The 22823-nt window shown below is 47.1% G+C and overlaps 2 protein-coding genes across 5 annotated transcripts in view; one reads left to right on the forward strand and one right to left on the reverse strand.

Annotated features, from left to right (window-relative positions):
* The window catches only part of SRSF4 (serine and arginine rich splicing factor 4), a 32512-nt gene extending 25536 nt beyond the window's left edge, over positions 1-6976 (reverse strand). Inside the window, exon 1 of the mRNA XM_075908801.2 lies at positions 6591-6976. Within this exon, the coding sequence (XP_075764916.2) occupies positions 6591-6697 (107 nt within the window). The 5' untranslated portion in view covers positions 6698-6976. The remainder of the gene's footprint in view (positions 1-6590) is intronic.
* A 6307-nt stretch (positions 6977-13283) lies between these two features.
* LOC102463350 (putative transmembrane protein 244) overlaps positions 13284-22823 on the forward strand; it is a 31743-nt gene continuing 22203 nt past the window's right edge. Inside the window, exons 1-4 of one of the 4 annotated variants that reach the window (XM_075908811.2) lie at positions 13284-13492; positions 16923-17008; positions 18538-18611; positions 19409-19534. In XM_075908811.2, the coding sequence (XP_075764926.1) occupies positions 13457-13492; positions 16923-17008; positions 18538-18611; positions 19409-19534 (322 nt within the window). In that variant the 5' untranslated portion in view covers positions 13284-13456. The remainder of the gene's footprint in view (positions 13493-16922; positions 17009-18537; positions 18612-19408; positions 19535-22823) is intronic. The other 3 variants (XM_075908810.2, XM_075908809.2, XM_075908808.2) reach the window with 3 other exon arrangements.

The raw sequence follows: 22823 nt of genomic DNA on the forward strand, positions 1-22823 counted from the left end.
TAAAGGCTAAGATACCTCCTCTATCAGCTCCTTGAGTATTCTAGGATGCATTTCATCAGGCTCTGGTGACTGGCAGACATCTAACTTTAAGTAATTTTAACTTTATTTTAACTTCTAAACTTACCCCATAATACGTAAAGATATTTAAGTTTTAAATCTCCTGCTCATTCAATTAAAGTTAAAATTCACAAGAATTTAGAAACCCCAGAAACAAACTTCCACCAACCTGAGAGAGCCAACGGATGCCGAGGTGTATACACCACCCAGGACTTCATATTAATAAAGCAGAAAAGAAAGGAACCAGCAGAATTTCATTTACATCTCTTGCAGGTCCATCTAGATGCATTGGATGTCACTAAATGACATTTACATTGATCTGACTGATTTTTAAAATTAATGGGTGCTAAGCAGCTTTACAAATCAAAGTCTTATTATGTGCCTAAATGTGGCTTTAGGAACTTACCTTTAGGCACCCAAGTTTGACACTTGTGGGTTTCTCTCTGGGCTTCAGTTACCCATCTGTTTAGCAGAATAGAATACTTCTCTACCTTGCTAGGTATAGAATAGAATACTTCTCTTACCTAGGCTTTAGTAATACTTCTCTACCTTGGTATTACAAGAATAAATATATAAATACTTGAAATGTGCTCAGATGGAGCAATGGAAGGCTGATAAGCATGTACACACGTTTTTTTCTTAAATTGGTGTCCCTTTAAGTGACTATTTCCAGATCTTGAATTATTGCTTGCTTTTAGCTACTTTTTAGAAAGACAAAGCTAAGTGAAAGCCTAAATCCCTTCCCAGACATCTAATGCACTTCTGACATGCATGGATCCAGCTGTCATTAGTAGAACACTGACTAAGAGCAAGGTGAAGGTGGAATCTAAGGGAGAAGAATCTGCAATTAAAATGGAAACTTTCAGTATGAACTAGGTTTTCATTTCCACCTTCTCCTTTTAGATAAATGTTTTAAAGCCTGAAACTGTAAACTACAGTAAGTGATCAAGCTCCAGCTAAGCTTTTTGGACTTTCTGATAATACTGCATTCCAGTTTCATTTTCTGCCAATGCATTTCATCTTAGCTTCACCAACTGCCAAACTACTAAATAGCTAATCTCCTGCAGGCTAAGCAGTTAAGATAACCCACATCTTTCTAGAAGAAGCTGAAAGAATCTCATAAGTTACACACTGTGCGGTAATTTTTAATCATTTGCTAAGCGCTGCTAAAAATAAGTTATGGAGAAAGGATCAAAGGGCAAACAAAGCAAACTGTAAAGCACCCTGACAAAAGCATACTACAAGATTATGCTGGTATAAAGACGTAACACCTCATTTTTTAAAAAGTAGATTTTTGTCAATCTGCCATTTTAAATCCAAGCCAAGTTAACAACAGTTTGTTGAAAGACTTCAAAACAGATGTTGAAATAAAAATATTGGAGGAGTGGAGGGTGGGTTGTTTGAGAAATTGTTCAGTTACTCCTAGAAACACACACAAGATTGAGTCCACCAAGCTATTTGAAGAGATTAATTTCAGCAATAGCAGGTGCCTATTTTATATCCCCCCCATAATTTTTAGTTATTCATAACTTTCTTCAACTCTTTTTGGAGAGAACTGCTTCATATCTCTTGTTGGCTCCAGAATGTTTTTTTTTCTAGGAAATGGAGTGAACTTGATTAATTGTTGTGAGTAACAGCTCCTCCCCCCACTGGAACCCATGTGTTCAAATTACAATGTGTGCTCTCAGATTTAAAATGCTGAACAACAGAAACTTCGGACTTGGGCTTCAGTTTTACAAATAGATCCCACAGACAGCCCCTTTCACTCACAAAGAATACTAGTAAGCAAAAGGGGCCAATAGTACACATCCAATTACAGTATCAAGACTGTGCATTTATACCAGTTTCAGTAAAGCAAGGGTGGGGAACCTTTTTTGGGTCGGGGGCTGCTGACCCACAGGAAAAAAAAATCAGTGCACGGCTGCACACAAGTGAGAAGCAAAAAAGACAGAACAGACAGAAGGAGAAAGACACTCCCAATACACAACAGAGTGTGGGGGCCTAAACTAGTAGATTTTGTGTGCTCCAAACCTGCAGGAAGGCAGGAGTGGAGGTAGGAGGGGTGCTATGGAGAGCTGGAGTGCCAGCCCGGGCTTCCCAATGCTGGATCCAGGCAAGCCGAGGGTTGCATCCGGCCCCCGGACCTGAGGTTCCCCACCCCTGAAGTAAAGTATGAACACAAGCAAGATGAAAGGTTGCATAATTTAAAGACTACCCTAACATATCATCTGTAAAATATGCTAGTTAAATTTTACAGACTTTTATTTTCAGTAAAAAATTCCAACTAATCAGAAGTTCTCTCCAAGGGAAATTAAATGCATAAAACTAGCACTTGTGCAACTCTGAAGTTAAGAAATCAGGCATTCAGAACAGTCAAGAAATTGCAAAGTTTAAGGGTTTTTCTTCCTTGGGAATCATACTCCTATATTGCACATAGTTCTCTTATTCGCTAATCCTGTTTTCCTAGTTGCATGTAAATCTTAATGCCTGGATTAATGCTGTTCCTGATTAATTTCTTCAGATCACTCTGATTTTGATGCTCCTGATTCTGAATCTAACAATTTTAGAAAACTGACATCCAAGAAAGCCCTGGGAGTTTAAATCTTAGTAACTGACTGGGCTAAGCAACTAATTGTAGGGAATTCTGCATGTGCGTCAATCCTGATGGGCAGGATCCCAGCAACAGAGGGTAGGTTCAGTATCCAGGGCCCATTCAATCCTTAGGCCTTTATAAAGTTTTGAAGACAAGTTTAAAGCAAGATTAATCCCACTTCGCTAGCTAGGCAAATAGTATTAGCATCTTCCGATCAAAATCTCTGCTTCAAAACAATTCTCTAGAATAGTGGTTCTCAAACTGAGTTAGGACACCACAGTGGATCACAACCCAGTTTAATAGGGTCGCCAGGGTTGGCATTAGACCTGTCCTGGGCCAAAGCGTGAGCGCCACTGTGTGGGGCATTGGGACTCAGGTTACAGGCCCCTTGCCTGGGACTCAAGCCCTTCAGCCTTGTCTTCCTCTCTCTTCCTCTCCTCCATGGCACTGGGGCTCTGGCAGGTTCAAGCTTGGGTCCTGGGATCATATAGCAATTTTTGTTGTCATAAGGGGGTCACAGTGCAATGACATTCGAGAACCTCTGCTCTAGAAGATGGATTCCGATCCTACACATTCTAAATGAAATCAACCGGAGATGTAACTCAAGGAAGGGCTAAAATCTCCAACAAAAGTAGAGCAAAGGTCCACAGGCCAATTATTATGGTAGGATTTGTAATGTAAATTGTCTGCTAGGAACTGTAATGCTGTCTCCAGTTTATTACATTGAAGTCAGATTCTGAAACAATGATTGATGGACCACTGGTGGTCTGGAACATTTGCTGATGCTGGTACGTAGGTCTGTATAGTGCTAACTTTCCCAGTTTTGAGCAGCTAAATAAACATTAAGATAAATATGAAATATTTTCCCTAAAAAGCAATTGCAGTTGCCTCAGGGACGTTACTATGGATGTTCAAGTGGGTGAGTCATTGATCCATGAAATGCTATTAGGACAGAGTCCACATTAGGGATTTTAACTAACATGTATTTGTGTAAATGTGTAACCGCTGGATTTTTAATGGTTACAGGTTCACCTGTCGGGGGAGGGGAGGAAGACAGGAGTAAGTGCTTAGGAGAAACCAGTTTTTAAGCCGGCTCCCCCAGAGCACTGGCTCCTTGGCTGGCCCCTCCTCCCCCATGCTGCTGCCTCTGTGGGAAGCAGTAAGGCGGGGAGAGGTGCAGGCAGCACTGAGGGAGCTGACACACATGGAGAGCCATCTTAAAAGCCTGCCCCCCATGCATATCAGCTCCTGCAGCCTGATACAGAAGTTGGGGGGGTGGGGTGAGTAAGTGTAGTAATTAGGATTAACCAATAAACCCAGACTTATTGGTTAACTGTGTAAACGACTACGTGCTAACATCACTAGTCCACATTATGAGAAAGCCTGAGAATCCTTGGCCTAGGCTAAATACCTACCATATGGTATTAACTTGCATTCAGTTGTAGCGAAAGTCAAATGCACAGCAGCAAACTAGAGGGAAAGGTTTTCTAAAATCATCACTCCATTATGAGATTCCTAATTTAGCCAAGTTAATCTGTAACAGGAAAAACTTAAAAAACAACAAATAGTCTAGTAGCACCTTAAAGACTAACAAAACATGTATATGGTATCATAAGCTTTCGTGGGCACAACCCATTTCAGATATAGTAACTTAATAAAGGGGCACCAATATGAAATCCAGGTGACTTCAGAGAATCAACAGTAGGCATAACTGTCTGATTCCCCTGCCAGTTTTTGTAGTTTACCCCCTTCCTATTTTAAGAAACTTTCCTATCTATTTCCTTGCATGGAGCTTTTACACAGCAAGCTCTGTCTATACTGGGGTAGACAGTGATTACACAAAGTGCTCTCAAGTGTACACAGTAGAACTGGAAAATAGACTGTTCAAATCTTTCAGTAACAGGAATCTTTAGCATTACCTGGGGCAATACTGGGCGAAAGACTGACTTTTTTTTTGAAAAGCTGTGCCTTCAGCTACCACCTGTTAACCCTTTAAACCCGACAAGACAAATATGTCCTCGTGATAAGTCCTTTTAGCTCAAAAACTAACAAGCCCTGGCTAGCTCTATATAACCTACACTCCAGTCTACACTTTCATGATACTTATAATTAGGGACATAAAAATGCGGTTAAAAGTGTAATCATGTAACCGCTAAAAATCATAAGGGTTACTAGGGATGTTAAACGTAGATTAATTGGCTAATAGAATAGTCAATATAATTTGCATTGACTATTCGATTAGTCGATAAAGGCCCCTCTGCCTTTGAAGTGTGGAACAGCCCCAGGGGCTGCTGCCAAACTTCAAAGGCAAAAGCGCTGTAGGGTACTCTCCATGGCATTTCAAAGTGGCAGCACCGAGTCCCCAGCTGACCCCAGGCTCCATATGGTGCTGCTGCTTTGAAACACTGCTTGCAGCCCGGGCCAGCTGAGATCTGCATGCGGTGTTTCAAAGCAGCAGACCCTGGGCTCCATGCAACGCTGCCGCTTTGAAGCACCCCTTCCCCCCAACTTTGCTGCCGCTTTCCGATAAGAGACCCAAGGAAACATATGGGGGAAGGCGGGGGAGTGGAGAGAGAGAGACACGAAGCGACTGGTCAACTAGTGTGTCAACTATCCAATAAGCATTTGTTCTATATAAGCTTCATACTGCAGAGCCCGCAGCAAAGCCTCCCAAGTGCTGGGCCAGCTGGCCCCATTCCTGGGGAGAGGGTTTCGCTGCAGGCTCTGCAGCCAGCTCCCTAGGAGCAGGGCTGGCCTGCTCCTAGGGAGAATGTGTAACCTGCGGTGGGGGGAGGAGGGGCAGGGGCTGGCTGGCCCATTATGGACAGGGGCTGCTCCAGCAGGCCCTATGGGGCTGGAGTACCTATAAGCCTCACCCGTCAAGGGTAAGACTTACCAGCTAACCTTTTACATCACTGCTTATGATCTTGCTTGGCAAGTAAAAATGCCAAGACTCACCTAAGTCAGTCCCAGAATCTAAACCACCAATTCTGCCTACATTAAGAATCTAAGTTTGAATGGATTGCAAAGCAACGCAACGGCAGGATGTAAGGACCCTGTTGTGGTATGTTGTCAATTACCAGCACAGCACATGTAAGCAGCAGCTAAGCTAGGACTCAGCACAGCAGTGATCTTCCCCCATACCATTTTCCCAAGTCTGCCAATTCACAGCCATCACATTCTCCAAGTGGTATCAATGAAGAAAGCAAATATTGTTACCATCATCAAGGACTGTTATCCTCTTAACAGACAATTTGCGCAAGGGGAAGAGGCCTGTGTACAGGCCTGCCAGGCTATGATAGCCTAAGTAAGGGGGGTTTCTAGCTATGTGTCGTCCCCCTCAGGGATTTCCCTACACTCCCCATAGATGTGTATACCCCCCTGAATTTCCCCAATACCCGCCGTTTTGTGAACTATGGTGCCATACAGCCCACCTTCACCCTCACGGTCTCACCCCTCATCGGCCGACACACCCCTTGTAAACACGAACACCCCCCCCCCTAATTTCAGTTCCTGGGGAGGCTACTGGTCCCCCTCTCCCCCAAGGAAAATGCTTTACTAGGCACAGGCCACCCCCGCAGTCTGGGTCAGAGCCACTGACAAGCGGGTGGAGGGAATGAGGGCGGGTGTACCACGCCTGGCAGGTCAGCTAGCGAGGGAATCCTGGCGTCCTGGGCCAGACCCGGGCCCCTAGCCACGAGGCCACGCAGGTGGGCAGCGGGATTTGAGGGGCCCTGGTTCCCCGCGTGGGGCCAGGCTCCGCACCGAGCCCCCCCCCCCCACCTGTCTGCGCATGCGTACACAGCACCCGGCCTGGCCGCGCTCAGCGCGCGGGAGGCAGGAAGCGCTGCCTGGCCGGGCCGCGAAGCTCGGCCCTCGCCCGCCCGCCGGGCCCCCCTCCCCCACGGGCCTGCGCCCCCGGTCCGGGCCCGCCACTCACCCGTTCTTGAGATCCACCTCGAGGATCTTGCCGTAGCCCTTGAAGAAGCGCTCCACGTCCCGCTCCCGCGCCTGGTAGCTGAGGCGGCCGATGTAGACCCGCGGCATCTCCCCGCCTCGCTCCCTCACCGCGACCGGGGCGGCTGACTCAGCGCGGGGGAGGGGGGGCGATGGGGGTCGGCGGCGTAACGCGCACGCAGAGGAGGGGGGTGGGGCGCCGGCCGCACGTCACGTCGCCGCTGCGCCGCAGGGAAGGGGCGGGGCGAGGCCGCAATCAGACACCGCCCCCAGAGCGTTTCTGGCCGCGCCACTTAAAGGGGCCGCCACCTTGAAAGGGGCTGAGCCTCCCTGCGCCCAACTACGCGCGGGGGGCGGGGCCACAGCGGGGAGCTGCGCCGTTAGCGCGCGCCTTGGCCTGAGGCGGTGTCTCCCGCGCGGGGGGCGGGTACGTGGGGGCTGTCCGCGGGGGCGGGGCCACAGCGGGGAGCTGCGCCGTTAGCGCGCGCCTTGGCCTGAGGCGGCGTCTCCCGCGCGGGGGGCGGGGCCACAGCGGGGAGCTGCGCCGTTAGCGCGCGCTTTGGCCTGAGGCGGCGTCTCCCGCGCGGGGGGCGGGGCCACAGCGGGGAGCTGCGCCGTTAGCGCGCGCCTTGGCCTGAGGCGGCGTCTCCCGCGCGGGGGGCGGGTACGTGGGGGCTGTCCGCGGGGGCGGGGCCACAGCGGGGAGCTGCGCCGTTAGCGCGCGCCTTGGCCTGAGGCGGCGTCTCCCGCGCGGGGGGCGGGGCCACAGCGGGGAGCTGCGCCGTTAGCGCGCGCTTTGGCCTGAGGCGGCGTCTCCCGCGCGGGGGGCGGGGCCACAGCGGGGAGCTGCGCCGTTAGCGCGCGCTTTGGCCTGAGGCGGCGTCTCCTGCGCGGGGGGCGGGGTCACAGCGGGGAGCTGCGCCGTTAGCGCGCGCCTTGGCCTGAGGCGGCGTCCCCCGCGCGGGGGGCGGGGCCACAGCGGGGAGCTGCGCCGTTAGCGCGCGCTTTGACCTGAGGCGGTGTCTCCCGCGCGGGGGGCGGGTACGTGGAGACTGTCCGCGGAGGCGGGGCCACAGCGGGGAGCTGCGCAGTTAGCGCGCGCTTTAACCTGAGGCGGCGTCTCCCGCGCGGGGGGCGGGGCCACAGCGGGGAGCTGCGCCGTTAGCGCGCGCCTTGGCCCGAGGCGGCGTTTGCCGCGCGCGGGGGGCGGGCATGTGGGGCTGTCCGCGCGGGCGCTGCCGGAGCATGACGCGGCCCTCGACAGGGAGGGGGCGTCGTGCTCCCCGTGGCCCCTGAACAACTCGCTCCCAGACGCCTTTTTCACCGTGTGTGTGTCGAATAAGGAGAAATCACATTGTGGCTCCTCAGTGTCTTCCTGGGGAATCCTGCCTGAATTCCGCCACCCCCAGGGCGCCACGTTCCCTTGTGAAGTCAAATCGCTTTCCTACGACAGGAGAGTCGGGTCCCTTTCTCCTCTGGAGAGAGAACTTCCTTCTCGAGCAAGAAAAGGAGTTTTCATACTCTGCAATGGATGCTCCAGACAAGACCACTTGCAGACGTGTCAGAAATACACGGGAAAGCCTCCTTTAATTCTTTGGCCGCACATCCAACCTCTTCAAATTCTTTGCAGTTTCTCTTCTCTATCAATGATTTCAGCCCAGCCATTTCATCTTGAACTTTGAACAAAATCTAATCCAAGCAAGTCAATAAAAGTCTACAATGATTCCAGTTGCAAGAAGTCTGGAGAGCTGGTATAATAAATAGATTGCTGACGAGCTTTTGTATAACTTGGAGTTCTTTGCAGAAAGTCTCCTTTGCAATTTGCCAATGGTTTCTGCAATCAATTACATAAGAACGGCTGTACTGGGTCAGACCAAAGGTCCTTCTAGCCCAGTATCCTGTCTACCGACAGTGGCCAGCACCAGGTGCCCCAGAGAGGGTGGACTGAAGACAATGATTGAGCAATCTGTCTCCTGCCATCTCTCTCCAGCCTCTGACAAACAGAGGCCAGGGACACCATTTCTATCCCCTGGCTAATAGCCTTTTATGGACCTAACCTCCATGAAATTATCTAGCTTCTCTTTAAACTCTGTTATAGTCCTAGCCTTCACAGCCTCCTCTGGCAAGGAGTTCCACAGGTTGACTACACGCTGTGTGAAGAAGAACTTTCTTTTATTCGTTTTAAACCTGCTACCCATTAATTTCATTTGGTGTCCTCTAGTTCTTCTATTTAGGGAACTAATAAATAACTTTTCTTTATCGGCCCTCTCCACACCATTCATGATTTTATAGACCTCTATCATATCCCCCCTCAGTCTCCTCTTTTCTAAACTGAATTAATGATTAGTTTGGGATCGCTGATATTCATTTACACTTTGAAATCTTGGTAAGACTTCAGTGACTATGGATTCTTAAAATTTCAGGGGCAGTACCATGGCTGTTTTGGTGGCACATCTTAATGTTGATGCTTCCATCGAATGCATCTTTCAAAACCAGGGGCTTGGGTGCAATCTCTGAGAAAAATCTTCAAACATTTTTCTTCCATTGAAGTTCTTCACAGGCAAGAGACATCGATTCACCTCCTTTAGCAAGGTGCATTAGTTTCTTTTGAAGGAAATAGTTCACAGAAGCCAAAGCTTTCAAAATCATTCTCATAACCTCAGCAAAGATGAAGAAATGTAGATGATTCTGTAACTTCCAACAGTCCTCTTGCTTCCATGGACAGATCAGCATACCCATTCATGCAGTCTGACAGAATACTCTGAATCTCTTCCAAATTACTGAGGATGATTTCCCAGGTTTCCAGTTTACCTTATTTCTATGAGTCTTTGCAGTCTCATGCCTCTGAAAAAAATTGCATAGAGACTTACAATCTGAGAATGTCTGCCACTGCTGAGTTTATCTCACATGGATTTTTCACACTGAATGTTATAAAGAAATATGTCTGTTGTGTAGCTCAGACCTCAGATTAAGAATTTAGAGGGAAAATGGAATGCATTTTTACACAGAGGGCAAAGAAATTTCCAGGGGTAGTGTCCCTGTGTTCCCCTTAGCTCACCTTGTGCTTTATGACCTATATGGGATGGGTTTGAGTTTAGGCCATGTGAACAGGTATCACATGACAAACTGCTGGGACACTTCCTAATAGAGGGAGTCTGCTGCATTAAAGAAAGTAATCAAGGCTATGGCAGACTTAAAGAAGATTTCACCAGAGTGGGCCTGGAGACCAGGGTAAAGAGGAGAAAGACTCCAGGGGACCTCCAGGAGGGCTCTCCACATCAGCCACAGGAAAAAGCTTGGAAGCCCAGGAATAACATAATGGACTCCTGGCCTTTTAGAAGAAGGCTGGGAATTTCTAGTTTTTATGTTAATAAACCAGACTTGAACACAGGAGAATGACCCCAATGCACTGGATGTGTGTGTGTGGGGGGGGGGGGTATTTTCCTGAAGGAGGGAAAGTGAGGTAGCAGGTGTTTTGTAATTACATACTGCGTAACAACAAAAAAGGATTCCAGGCTTATAAAGCAACTGTCTCTTTGTTAAGATAACTATTTGCAGAGATGCTGCCACTGCAGCCAGCATTCTAGCCATGTGCACACAGTATGACTGGTGGCCTCCTGCAACCAGGACTCCTCCCTCTAAATTCCATGTAGGGTGCTACAGTAGGATCCAACACCTGCTGAAATAAGCTTTTGTTACAGTTCCATGTGCACTGGTGAGCCCAACAGCAGTGAGAAATATACTAGGTACTGCTGGAGGTGCATTTGTGTTTTGAAAGACTTACAAATTTGGACAACTTAATGAAATCATTACTGCTTTCTTTAGCATCTCTTATAATCTTGAGAAGTAGAATTGCATTGTGCGAAGGCATTAGTTAATATTAAGATATTATCACTATCTAACAATGCCTCACTCTCCAGTGCAAATCATGAGTCTTCAGGAGCTTTTGCCCAAAAGCCAGCAACGAGCTTTGAAAAATGGTAGGAAAAAATAATTCTAGATAGGATTCCATTTTGTCTTCCTTGTAGTCCACAATCAGAAAGGAGTGGCCTGTCCCTTCTCCTCTAAGACCACCACGTAGTCAAAATGTGGTCACATGACCTAGTGGGCCAAGCTCCAATCTGTAATCCAGGATCCTGTGTTCTAATCCCCGCTCTGACATTGCAAAAGTCTTCTAATTTTTGTAGTAGCTGCAGAGGGAAGGAATGTCAGTTGGCAACATGGTATTTTATTCGTTTTCTGTCCTCAGCTGCTCAGTACCATTGTTTTGAACTGTCAAAGACCTGTTTGCATCCTGAACACCCCCCATGGATGGTTCTGCAGCACATTACACAGTTTCCTCTTCAGCTCCACACCGACCAAAAAGGTGTAAGACAAAATTCCCCTGCTGGGGATTTTACTTTAAGATCAAAATAGAGTGTCCACCTGCTGCCTTGCTTTCTCCAGCTTTTGGCTGTCACTTGAGTGCCTCACTCTTCTTGAGCTGGGCTAGAATCAAACAGGCCTTTGATTCCTTGCAGTAACCAGTTTGCTCCCTGTAGCTACTTCCTCAGGCCAGCTATAGCTTCACAGGTATCTATCCTAGCTGGTGGTCCAAGCCCTGCCTACTGCAGAGTTGCAGGCCTCTCAACCCTATATCCCTAGGCTTGGCCCAAGTTAGTCTCATCCCATGACCACAGTCACTTTCCCACCTGGGGAGGTGAATGGGTCTTACCACAAGTGGAGCTGGAGCCCATCGCCTTTTAAGGAGCCAGGCACCCCATGACGTGCACAGTCAAACAGCTGCTGCATTCCCCCCAGATGTGGGTGTAGTGGAAGAAGTGATCCCTGTGTAAAATATGTTGAGTCTGTAGATTGCTTTGGGATCTTTTTTCAGGATTACAAACAGTGGTAGTTGGTGTTACTATTCTGAGAGCACCTATGCTAAATTCTTCAGATTTTGCATTAAAATCCCAATTAACTGATAATTGTCCATCATTTGTTTGGCTACAAAATAAAAGGCTGGCTGAATCATCAACATGTGTAAATCAGCAGAGATCCATTGATAGAGTAAAATAAAGTCAATATGGCTGTGCTGATTTACACCCAGTGAGGATCTGGCTCCAGTTTTTCCATAGATAAGAACCTGAGTCCAAATCCCATTGACTCCAAATTCCTGTATATACTGGAGACTGAGGCGGGAAGGGGGGAGGTGTTTAGCTTTTTTACTTCAGGTCTGCATAGCTGACCATGCTGGCATAAACCGCCTCTACTCTCTTCCTGTAATAGTTTATCAGACCCAGCTGTCATTTGCAATAACTTTCCCTGCTGACATGGCTGAAAGTCTGATGTGTTTTCTCACAATGGCAGTTTTCTGAATTTTAAAAAACTGACAGGTCCATTTTGATAACAGATCTTTTCACAGGCTCATAAGACACATCCTTTCTTTCTCACTTCTAAGTCCCAGGGCTACAACGCTTCACTGGCTACAAAGCTATGGCTATATTCTTCCATTCCATATGTCTCAATTTTTCTTCTTTTCCAAGCACCATGAGCAAGTTAAGTGATGGGCTAAATGAAGAACTAATAGCACCAATGGGAGCCTGAGCCAGCCACTACAGGGCCAGGAGCTCTGTAGATTTCCATGCCTCAGTCAAGGCCTGCAATCTCTTCTGCTACTACAGTCTTGTCCCAATCTCTCCTCAGCTCTGCTAAAGCATCTGCACTAGAACTACTGTCTGCTTGTGCTGCCTTGGATCCACCACATAACTGCACTTCTATCTGTTCAGACCAACTTTGCTCCCCCTTCTTCCAGTCGGGTGCTAACTGTGGGACACAGAGCTTGCAGATGCAGCTCCCTGCTAAAACACTGTCCTGGTTAGCAGGCACTGCCCCATTGTTCCAGCCCCTTTTGTCCACCCCACCCCATTTTTACTGTCCAACTTCTCCCTGATACTGGGACTATCAACCACTATCCCATCCTCCAAAAAACAAACCCTGAACTTGAGTCTCTGGTTGGTACCACACTCTTCCCAGCCTTGATTTACCCTGAGCTTCTTGGATTGTTCAGTGGCTAAGCCAATCAAAGAGAAAAGTTCCACTGGTACACTGAAGTAGCCAGCTGTCTCCTCACTCTTGGTAGTCTTGGGGCTGCCTACATTTCCTTGCCCTGCACCGTGTGACGTCATTTACACCAGTACATTTAGAATGCTCATTCCTGATCTGGTAGTGTGTTACCCCATGTAAACACCACAGCTGGGAGACCCATTTCCTATTCAACTCCTGGATTTGGTGAAGCCCAGGCACGCCATGACCTGGCACACTCTGTGCTAGTCTGTAGTCCTAGCACCACTGCACTTTCCTGACACTAGCACCCCTTAATAACACTGGGCCTGATCCCACCAGCCCTGCATATGTGGCACTGCCATTGGAGTCACTAGGAGTCCAGAGCAAAGTCATGCATAGAGACCTAGCAGGATCACCAGAAGAAGTTTGTATCCTCAGTGACCACTGCACTAGTGAGTAATGAAGAAGGGGCATAAAATACGTCACGTATGAAGCCATTGCTTTCCATATGGACCCAGCTATTGTTGTGTTTTCAGAAATAAAATTAGCTGGAGTTAAGGTGCTGGTGTTAGAAATGGATGGCCTGTAATTACCCCAGGCACAGCCTAAGCAGCAGCTGGCTTCCTTCTGTTCACTGCCTCCTCTCTCTGCCTGTCTGATCTTTGCCTCTAGTTGGCGTTGCAGCTTCTTCTCTCTTCCGGTGACTCAGAAGCCCAGATTATCTCTCCTAGAGCATCTCAGCAAGAGATATCCCAGGCTACAGCCTTGGAGCCTGCCCTGTGCCGTTGCGAACCATCACCACGGATGGCCCCCCAAAGCTGCAGTGGGTCAGGCATCAAGGTAAAGCCCATAGGACTGCTGCTCTGTTGGGGAGCAGGGAAAAGCGTAGCAAAGCTGGCTGCTGAAGGGTTTGTGGATCAGCAGCGGCATCTGGGCCTGATTAGATTGCAGGATCATGTGACATGGATTCTGCTGTAAGTAGTAAAGGCAATAGATGAAGGCGGTCAACGGGGGGGCATTTGCTGCTTCACAGAACAAAAGCTTGGCCTCCCAGACATGCTGAAGCCCAAGGCTTTTCCAGTCCTGCTGCTGAGTCGCGTGGGGCACACGGGAGAGCAGCCAGGAGCAGGAGTGGTTTAGTTAAAAGCAAAGTTTAATTAACTTAAAAGGCAGCTAGTGAAATTGTTCCAAGCATAATTATTCACACTGGAGCTAACTCTGGCACAGAAGCCAGAATCATTTCTCCCCGGTGCTTGGGATAACCCCCTCTCTTACCTTGCTAGATTCAAAGAGAGTCCGGGATCAGGGGCAGGGACAGAGAAACTGACTATGCAAGTGAAATTCCCAGCTACAAGAACCGGGCATCAGTAGCCTTCCTTAGATGGATATGTGTTTCCCAGCCAGATACCTGACATGCCCCCCACCAGTCTCTCTCTTTCCCAGACTAGGTGCATCTAGTCACTGGTGGAGTCACAGGTGCTTGGGACCCCTTAAGAGCTAACTCAAGATCAATTACTGTTAATAGCGAACTATCCATCAGTGCACTTTGCAAAGTGATCTTGGCTCTTTGGCCCTGTGTAACTGACCGTGCTGGGTATGGGCACGACTGAGGGTATCTGCTCAGGGTGAATTGCTCAAACTCGGGGCTCCTTACGGCCACTGACTGGAGGCCCTTCCCAAAGAGGCTACAAACCAGTCCCACCGAGTACTTCAGCTGCCTATTTGGGCAGCCAGAAGCCTCACGAGCAAAACCCCTCTGACATCCCAGCTCTCTCCATGCCCCAAACAGCCCCGGGCCTAACACACAGGTGAGGGGTTATAGGACCCAATCTCACCTACCCCGAATGGGTTCTCCAGTCCCAATAAACCAGCCATAGTTCCCACGTCAATTTATACCCTGGATCTTACCCACAAGAACATGCTGAGCCAATCCTTTAGAATCTAAAATCTAAAGGTTTATTATTCAAAGAAAGAAAAGCATGAGAGTAAGGTTGTTAAAGGATATTACATTACATGCATCGAATCACCCAGTTCTCGATACAGGTTCGTAGCAGAGATATAACTGCTGGCTTATAAGTCTTTGGTGTACATTCTATGTCAGGATGGGTCCACAGTTCTTTTTGGCTCATGGTTCCCTGCAAGGCTGCCTCTGGGCTCAAGAGTGGAGCTGAAGACCAAGATGGAGGGTGCCACATGGCACATATATCTCCTGGCATCTTTATGGCTGCAGCAGGTCACTTGGTCTGTGACCTATCCCTGTGTTCCATGCTGGTAGCCCTTAGGTATCAGTCACATTCCTGAGATGTGTATTGGCACCTAGAGATTCATTGTCTCCTTGCTATTTAGTATAGCCATTGGCTGAGCATTCCTTGCAGAGTACATGTTTATAACTCCACATACAGATATTATACAAGTACATGAATAGCATATACAGAATCAGTAGAACACAAGCTTTCATTGGAAACCTCACATGGCCCCCTTATCATACACTTTTGGGGCAAATACCTCCTCCCCCGGGTGCAGCAGTGATCTGGCTGATCCCCTTAAAATCCAGTAACGTGACACCCTGGCTTTCCCTGAGCCCTCTGGCCCTGTGTTTGTACCATTCTCCTACACACTGCTGTGTAAGTAGCAGTTGGATGCATTCTCTACCACTTCCATGCTCACAAAAATATTGGGTCAAGTGAAGTGAAGAACAGATTGGGTAGGGTGCTGTACCAGTGAGAGGATGGGCTATGATCTATCCCTGCTCTGACACAGATGTCCTATGTGACTTGGGTAATCCCCTTAGCCTCTCTGTGCCTCAGTCTCCCATGGCTGTGTCTAGACTGGCCAGTTTTTCCGGAAAATCAGCCGCTTTTCCGGAAAAACTTGCCAGCTGTCTACACTGGCCGCTTGAATTTCCACAAAAACACTGACTTCCTACTGTAAGAAATCAGTGCTTCTTGTGGAAATACTATTCTGCTCCCATTCAAGCAAAAGTCCCTTTTGCGCAAAGCTTTTGCGCAAAAGGGCCAGTGTAGACAGCTCAGATTTGTTTTCCGCAAAAAAGCCCCAATCGCGAAAATGGCAATCGGGGCTTTTTTGCGGAAAAGTGCATCTAGATTGGCACGGACACTTTTCCGCAAAAAGTGCTTTTGCGGAAAAGTGTCCGTGCCAATCTAGATGCTCTTTTCCGCAAATGCTTTTAACGGAAAACTTTTCCGTTAAAAGCATTTCCGGAAAATCATGCCAATCTAGACGCAGCCAGGGGGTGTGAGTAGGACACATTAAAATTATGAGGAGCTCAGAAGTTACAGTGATGGAGTTAGATAAATAAACCCATCTCCTGGGAATACCCTGGTGCAGGGGGACGGCCTCGCTGGTGTGAAGGCTCTACAGCTCCTCTACTCCCACCCTGCATGGTGTGTACAGAGACAGGAGGAGCTAGCCATTCCTTCATGCTGCACTGGGTCTTGCTGCCTCTTATAAAGCACACAGCAGAGCTTTTGTGAGCCATTTTCTGAGCACCTCTGTGGAAGATCCAGGCACCTTAGTGGACTGGCAGGATGTATGGCCTCTATTGTCTTCCCAATGCAGATGTTAAAAACCAAGTCCTTTCTGTCCCAAGTGGAAACAAACTATTATAAGACAATTGCCAGAAGAGGAGGGTTTTTGCCCTGATGTCCTTTCCAAAATGCCCTGTCCTAAAGTTGTGTGGTGTTGTTCTGTCTACCTGTTGCCTTCCAATTCAGAGGAGACTGCTTTCCGGTGGTAGGGGATGGACCAATTTGTGAAGTTCTTGGGGGTCCTTGACTGGAGCTGCAGAAATGTACGACTATTGACAATCCATTTATAGCTGCATAGTGCTTGCCTGACTGTGGATTTACACTATCACAAGGTGGCTTTTTGTCTCCCTAGAGTCTGCTACTGTCTGGAAATATACAAATCTGTTGTGTTAGCTCAGATAACATAGGCTTGTTTTAGATCCAGAGCTCCCAGCTTCAGTCCCTGCAAATGACTGAGCTGGAGTCATTGTTACATTTGCACATATCCCATGAAGCACTAGGAATGTATTTAAATCTTCATCATTGAAATGGCCAGCTGGATGAACAGAACAGAGCTTCTCATTTCACACAGGGCTCAGCCTCAGATCCAGTTGTTTGCAACTGGCACAGAATTCCCAAGAAACTTTCCTCTGCTACAGTCTTTCTGTGTGGTGGGATGTAAATAAATGTTCCACTCACTACGGCAGGTGCTGATCCCTGTGCTTTTCTGCTATGATTTCCAGACCATCCTCATTCACTTACTGTTGTGCCTGGTCACTTTCTACACAGTCTATTACATGATTGGAAGCATCTGCTCTGGAGCTTTCAGGTGAGCTTTCAGCTTTCTGTTCTTTTTTAACTGAGCAGAGCAGATATTACACGGAGTTGTCCTAGTGAAATAAGGACCTCTTTCAGTGTTGCCTTCCCTTGATTGGACTCTTCCAAAATGTGAGGGTTACGCTGTGGGACTCCTGCTTTTCTTTTCCCAGCCAGAGTCATGTGACTCTTGCTCAGTGGTTTGTCCCACAGCTGACCACTTTATTTTCAGTTTAGTAAATAGTGAAATATGGAGCCTGAGGTTCTCTTTATCCATTGGACAAGGACAGCCCTGACAATGGGAGGGCAAGCATCTCACTGGCCCTGGTCCAGCAAGACCATGTCTGTGTAGGGAAACCACCTATCACCTCAATGGTTGACAGAAGAGTTACATCTTCAGTCAGGCTGGGATTTTCAAGGGAAGTAAGAGTCAAGTATGCAGGCCCAAAGCCACAGAGATACTAGACACTTAACTCCCACTGAATACCTAAATACTTTTGAAGATGTGGACTTCAGCACCACTGAATTTCAATAGAAGTGGCTCTTGATACCTGAGTCTCTTTTGAAAATCCCAACCTAAACTGCCAGCCTCTCTGCTAAGAGTATCAGCAAAGGGGGCCAGCTAGCATCAATTGGAGAAGGCAATTTGTATGAAGCAGACACCAGTCCGTGGATGCAAGACAGGCTACCCTCTAGGCAGCAAACCAGCTTGCAGACGGCATGGTGGTGCCATTTAAATGTCAAAACTTGTCAATCAGTACTGCACGGGAGCCATGTTTATATTCTGTTCTAAATGTAGGGTGGTTGCAATATGATGGATTAGTAGCTGCTCTGTATTAATGTACGGGCCCTGTATGCTAACCTGATTATTGGGATGCTTATGCTATGAATACACTGACTTAAAGTTTCAGAAGGGTAGCCGTGTTAGTCTGTAAGTAAAAAAAATGTATAAAACAAGTGGTCCTGTAGCACCTTAGAGACTAACAAAAAATATAGATAGTATCACTGGCTTAGTTTAATAGGGGGCTGTTGGGGAAACCACACAGAAAGGGAAAGAAGGGCAGAAAATAACCCACTTTCTCCTTCTCAGCAGGGGGTTGCATCAGTGAGGGGTTTTTTATTTTTCTTTTGATTTTGGTTTTGGTATCCTGAAACAGCTATTCCATGTCTTTAAACATGCCTGTTATTTCAAAGTATATTTTAGAATAACAGGTGCGCTATTCTGGCGTCCCTGTAACCTTTGTTCCGCAAGGGCTAAGGGACTTGTTGGAATAGCACTTTATTTCAAAATTACCTCAAAATAAGCTACGCAATTTGCACTATGCAAATTGAGTAGCTTATTTCAAGGTAAGGGTGCAGTGTAGACACACCCTAGAGAGACCACAAAGGGCAAGAGATGCAGCTGGCCCTGTAACAATGACATGTGCTATCTCAGATCTCTCTGTGCAGTAACTGTTGGCAAATGTATTTTTAGTGGGGATCAGTTTAAAAGTCTTTGATCATTTTTAATTTCCTAAAATTTTTCTTTGTTTTTCCTTTCAGGCTGGACACATTTGATGGACTTATCCCCTTTGAATTTAACACAGAACCATCTCACTCAAATCCCAAATATCTGGGTAAGTGATGTGAACAATCACTTTCGAATGGATAACATCACAGGGATCTTTCAAGGCCTAAAATGTGTTAACATCTAACTGGGAGAGGAAAGGATGTGTGAAGTTGGATTCTCTGAGCATAGTCACTGGGAGAACAGTAAACTGGTCCCCACTATTGTAAGGAGACACCACTGGATTTTTTTGTCTTATGGAAGTGGACTTTGTGTATATCCCCTCACAGTACCTCCCATTAGAATCAGCAGAAACTGTATGTTGATAAACTCTGCCAGGAAATTAACTCCAGGATGATTTTGAGGTTTTTCTTTTGCACCCTATGGGCAAGGACTCTGTACATCCGGGGCTCCCTGCCAGTGACCCATGTAAGCTGAGCGCTTGGGCAGCCATCCAGGAGAAATTCAAATGCCTCCCAGCTGATTAGCAGAGTGCCCACTGCCAGCAGCATGTGTTTCTACTGTTGGGGCACATTCACACATGGCTTTGTGTGCATAACAAAATTTATTCTGCACATGATGGAAAAAATTAGAGGGAACATTGCTCCCTGCTGTGAGCTGTACATGTGGCCCCCGACTTGCGATGTGATTAGTTCCATCATTTACTCTAACCCTCATTTACGATAGGTGCCGTGCACCATTGTAAATGCAGGCTGAGGATGTAAGTTGTGGGTTTTCGGCCCCTTCCGCACTTACAAAAATGTTTGTAAGTGTGGGGGGTTGTAACTCGAGCGGTCGCATCTCGGGGGTTTTCTGTATCTGTCTTTAATTCAGAATAAGGGTTGTTTTCCCTTACCATTTCTCTAGTCAACTTGCTGTCCATGGAACTGACCTATTTTGCTAGCAGCCTTCTCTTTGCTATTCTGCTGAAGCGATGGCTCTGGGACTACGCCATCACTGTCACACTGGTCCACGTGGCACTGACCTCTGTAGGTGAGTTGAAAGGGGGTGGGTTGTTCCAGTCAAATTAATTTAGCTAAATGCATTCTACTGCAGGCTTCAATTCTCAGAACAGTTTCAGCTGGAAGTGTGTAGGGGATTCCTTAGCTATAGTATAGTAGTGCTGTGTGGTTTTATTCTGCTGCTGTTTTCCACCCTAGCAGTGGTGACTGTTCAGTGTTTCCTAATAGCTCTGCATGAGCATGGTTTTAAGAATAAATCCAGCAGGAATTTCCCTGTAATTGGACCTGAAACTGTTCATTAATTGGACCATGACTTTTGCAAAATACTCATGTGCCATTATCCAGTCACCATATGCTTTCCCCTTCCTCTTTTAAAAGCTGCCTTCCTTTCAGTGGGGTGTATTAAACTTATTACCTCAGATGTATCCTTTTCTCCTCTTCCCGCCCTTTCCTCCCCTGCACCCCTTCCTTTTTTGCTGTTTGTTCAGAATTGAGATCTGAAGTGTGTGGATCACCTTTCTCTCTGCTAGGCATAAACTGGAGCTAGCCACTGTTCAGGAACGTGCCTAGCCCAGCTGGAGGTGGTATAGGGGCTTCAGGTGGGTTGCTGAGGCCCTCAAGGTTCTGTGGCAGTTGGGCAAGGCAAGAGGGGCTGCCAGGTGGAATACTGAGATCCCTGAAGGCTCTGTGGCAGTTAGAGGACCCGATAGATGGGTGGAACACTGGGGGTCTGAAAGATCCATGGCAGTTAGTGGATGGAACACTGGAGGTCAGAAGGATCCATGGCAGTTAGTGGATGGAACACTGGAGGTCAGAAGGATCCATGGCAGTTAGTGGATGGAACACTGGGGATCTGAAGGATCCATGGCAGTTAGTGGATGGAACACTGGGGGTCTGAAGGATCCATGGCAGTTGGAATGCTGCGAGGTCTGAAGGATCCGTGGCAGTGGACAGGACTGGCGGATAGAACCTCAGGCTCCAAAGAGTCCATGGCAGGGGGCATATCAGGATGCAAATTTCCTTTCTATTCCTTTCTCCCTCCTCACGCTATACCCCACTACAACTGAACATAATAATATTTAAAAGACTAATGATCCAGTGAGACCAAAAATTGAAAACAGCTTCAAAGTAAATATGAACATTACAAAAAGCAATGCTATGGAAATGGTTTCCAAATGGGTTTGTCACTTCCATTCCCTCCTCTCTCCCCAGTCCTGGCCTGTATGTTTGTTCTGTCCCATTAACTCCTGTGCTACATGGAACAGCCTCTTCCTTCCTACTCATTGCGGCTCTGATGAACATAGGGGAAGAGGGCTTCATTTGTCTTGCAGCACAAGTTCAGTGAGGCAGATGCCACCATCTGCATCCCACTGGTGCTAATGGAGTGGAAATGGCCCCATCATTTCTCAGCAAAGGGGCTGGAAGCTTGCTACCCCCAGCCATTAGCTTCTTGTTTCGGTTTTTAGTGAGAAACTAATCACTTACTTACACACAAAGCCATTTTACCAGGTGAAAAACAGCTACCATCTATCCATGGGGAGGGATGGGAAAGCCATACAGTGTCTGATCCACATTTATTTTGCCTGCCTATTAGTCCACGGTGTTGGTCTCGGAGATGGCATGATTTATATGCTCAAGCCTTGTCATGATCGACTGCAGCTGCTTCCGCTGCAACAGCACAGCTTCCTAACTGTCGGAGAGGAACTTTAGTACTCCAGGATTGAGATAGATGGACAGGGAGAGTAGGGTAGGCAAATTAATGGGTGACAGATGAGTGAAGAAACACTTGAGGGAAGGAATGAGGAACAGATCTATGAACAGATGGATGGACTAGCAAAAAGATGGATGACCTAGGATCATAGTATTTGCTGTAGCAGAACAGAGCAATAGCTTATCCAGTGCAGCATCCCTTTGTGGCCAGTAGTGGAAGGCCCTCCCATCACTATGCATTCGGCTGCACAGGCTGCACTTGATCAGTTATGGAATACTAAATTTGAAAGGGTGTCTGCATTCACAAGGACCTTGGAGCAGCAACGTGGGTGAGGTAATACCCACAGCTCAAAAGCTTGTCTCCCTCCCCAACAGAAGTGGGTCCAATAAAACATATGAGCTTAGTCACCTTAATCCAAGATCTTGAGACCATCACGACTCCAGCAACACTGCGTTCACGAGTCCCTGTAATTCCAGTCGCTAATGTGATGCTAGATTCATTTATAGACATGTCTGATCCTTTTTTGAAGTACACTAAGCTGCTTGCCACAATACCACACTGCATATAGAACCTGATCCAAAGACTATGGACACTGATGGGAGTCTCTCCGGGGACTGCAGTAGGCTTTGGCTTAAGCCATATTGTATCCTAGTATTTAGCCATTTGCAATCTGGATAGACATTTAATATATCCCTTCTTTTGTTGCCTTTTTATTAGAAGTGCCCTTTGGTAATCAAATGGATAGAAAGCAGCCTGATTGTCCTTCTGTATCCCATTCATTATTTCAGATCCCTCCAACACATCTCCTTTTACTCTGCCCTTCTCTGGGCTTTTCCATGCATGTACGGAAAAAGCCTAGAGCAGGGCAGGCGAGGCAGGCTAGAAGTGTATTGGTGGAAAGGAGGAAGAGCAAAACAGGGCAAATGGTGAACTGAATTTTTTTCTCATTTTTATATTGAAGATGTTGCAAACTAAGTGTGTTTTCAAATATCACTTTAGCCTTAGGAGCAGTGGTGTTTGTGTGCATGTAACTTTCACAGCATATGGCATTTTTCTTTAAGCCCCAGCTTCTAGAGCCAAGTGTTCGAGATAGCTTCAGCTTACATACATACTTCTAGCCCTTCTGAGGGTAAATGAAAGCTTAATATGACTCCTAAAGGTTCAGAACCAGAAAGCACTTAAAAAGAACCCAGAATTTTTTAAAGACTTGATTTTTGGCAAGGGATCTGACTCATGATTTTTGAATGCTTGGTGATAACTAAAATAAGCATGCCCCTTAAAAATAGGACTACACACTCCAGAAACAGCACTGCCCCCTTCTAATCTAGGGCTCTCAATATCTTTCACATTGAGCCATGTCACTTTCTCCACTGCCCATCCTGAGAAATCCAATTAGCCATTTAGTGATGAGGAAAAATATGACACAGTTTAAGTGCTTTGTGCCCCAGCCAAAAAACAAGCAAAACAAACCCAATCATAAATACTCACAGAGCCAGGAAGTTAGTGGTAGAACCAGAAATAGAACCCAAGAGTCCTGATTCTTTAGGCCGTAGCGCGAATCTCTAGCCAGCACTGTTTTAGCAGATTATTGATGGGTTTACTCTCTTGG

Source organism: Pelodiscus sinensis, chromosome 26 (genome assembly GCF_052426305.1).
Source record: "Pelodiscus sinensis isolate ZL-2025 chromosome 26, ASM5242630v1, whole genome shotgun sequence".
In the NCBI taxonomy this organism is placed as follows: Eukaryota; Metazoa; Chordata; order Testudines; family Trionychidae; genus Pelodiscus; species Pelodiscus sinensis.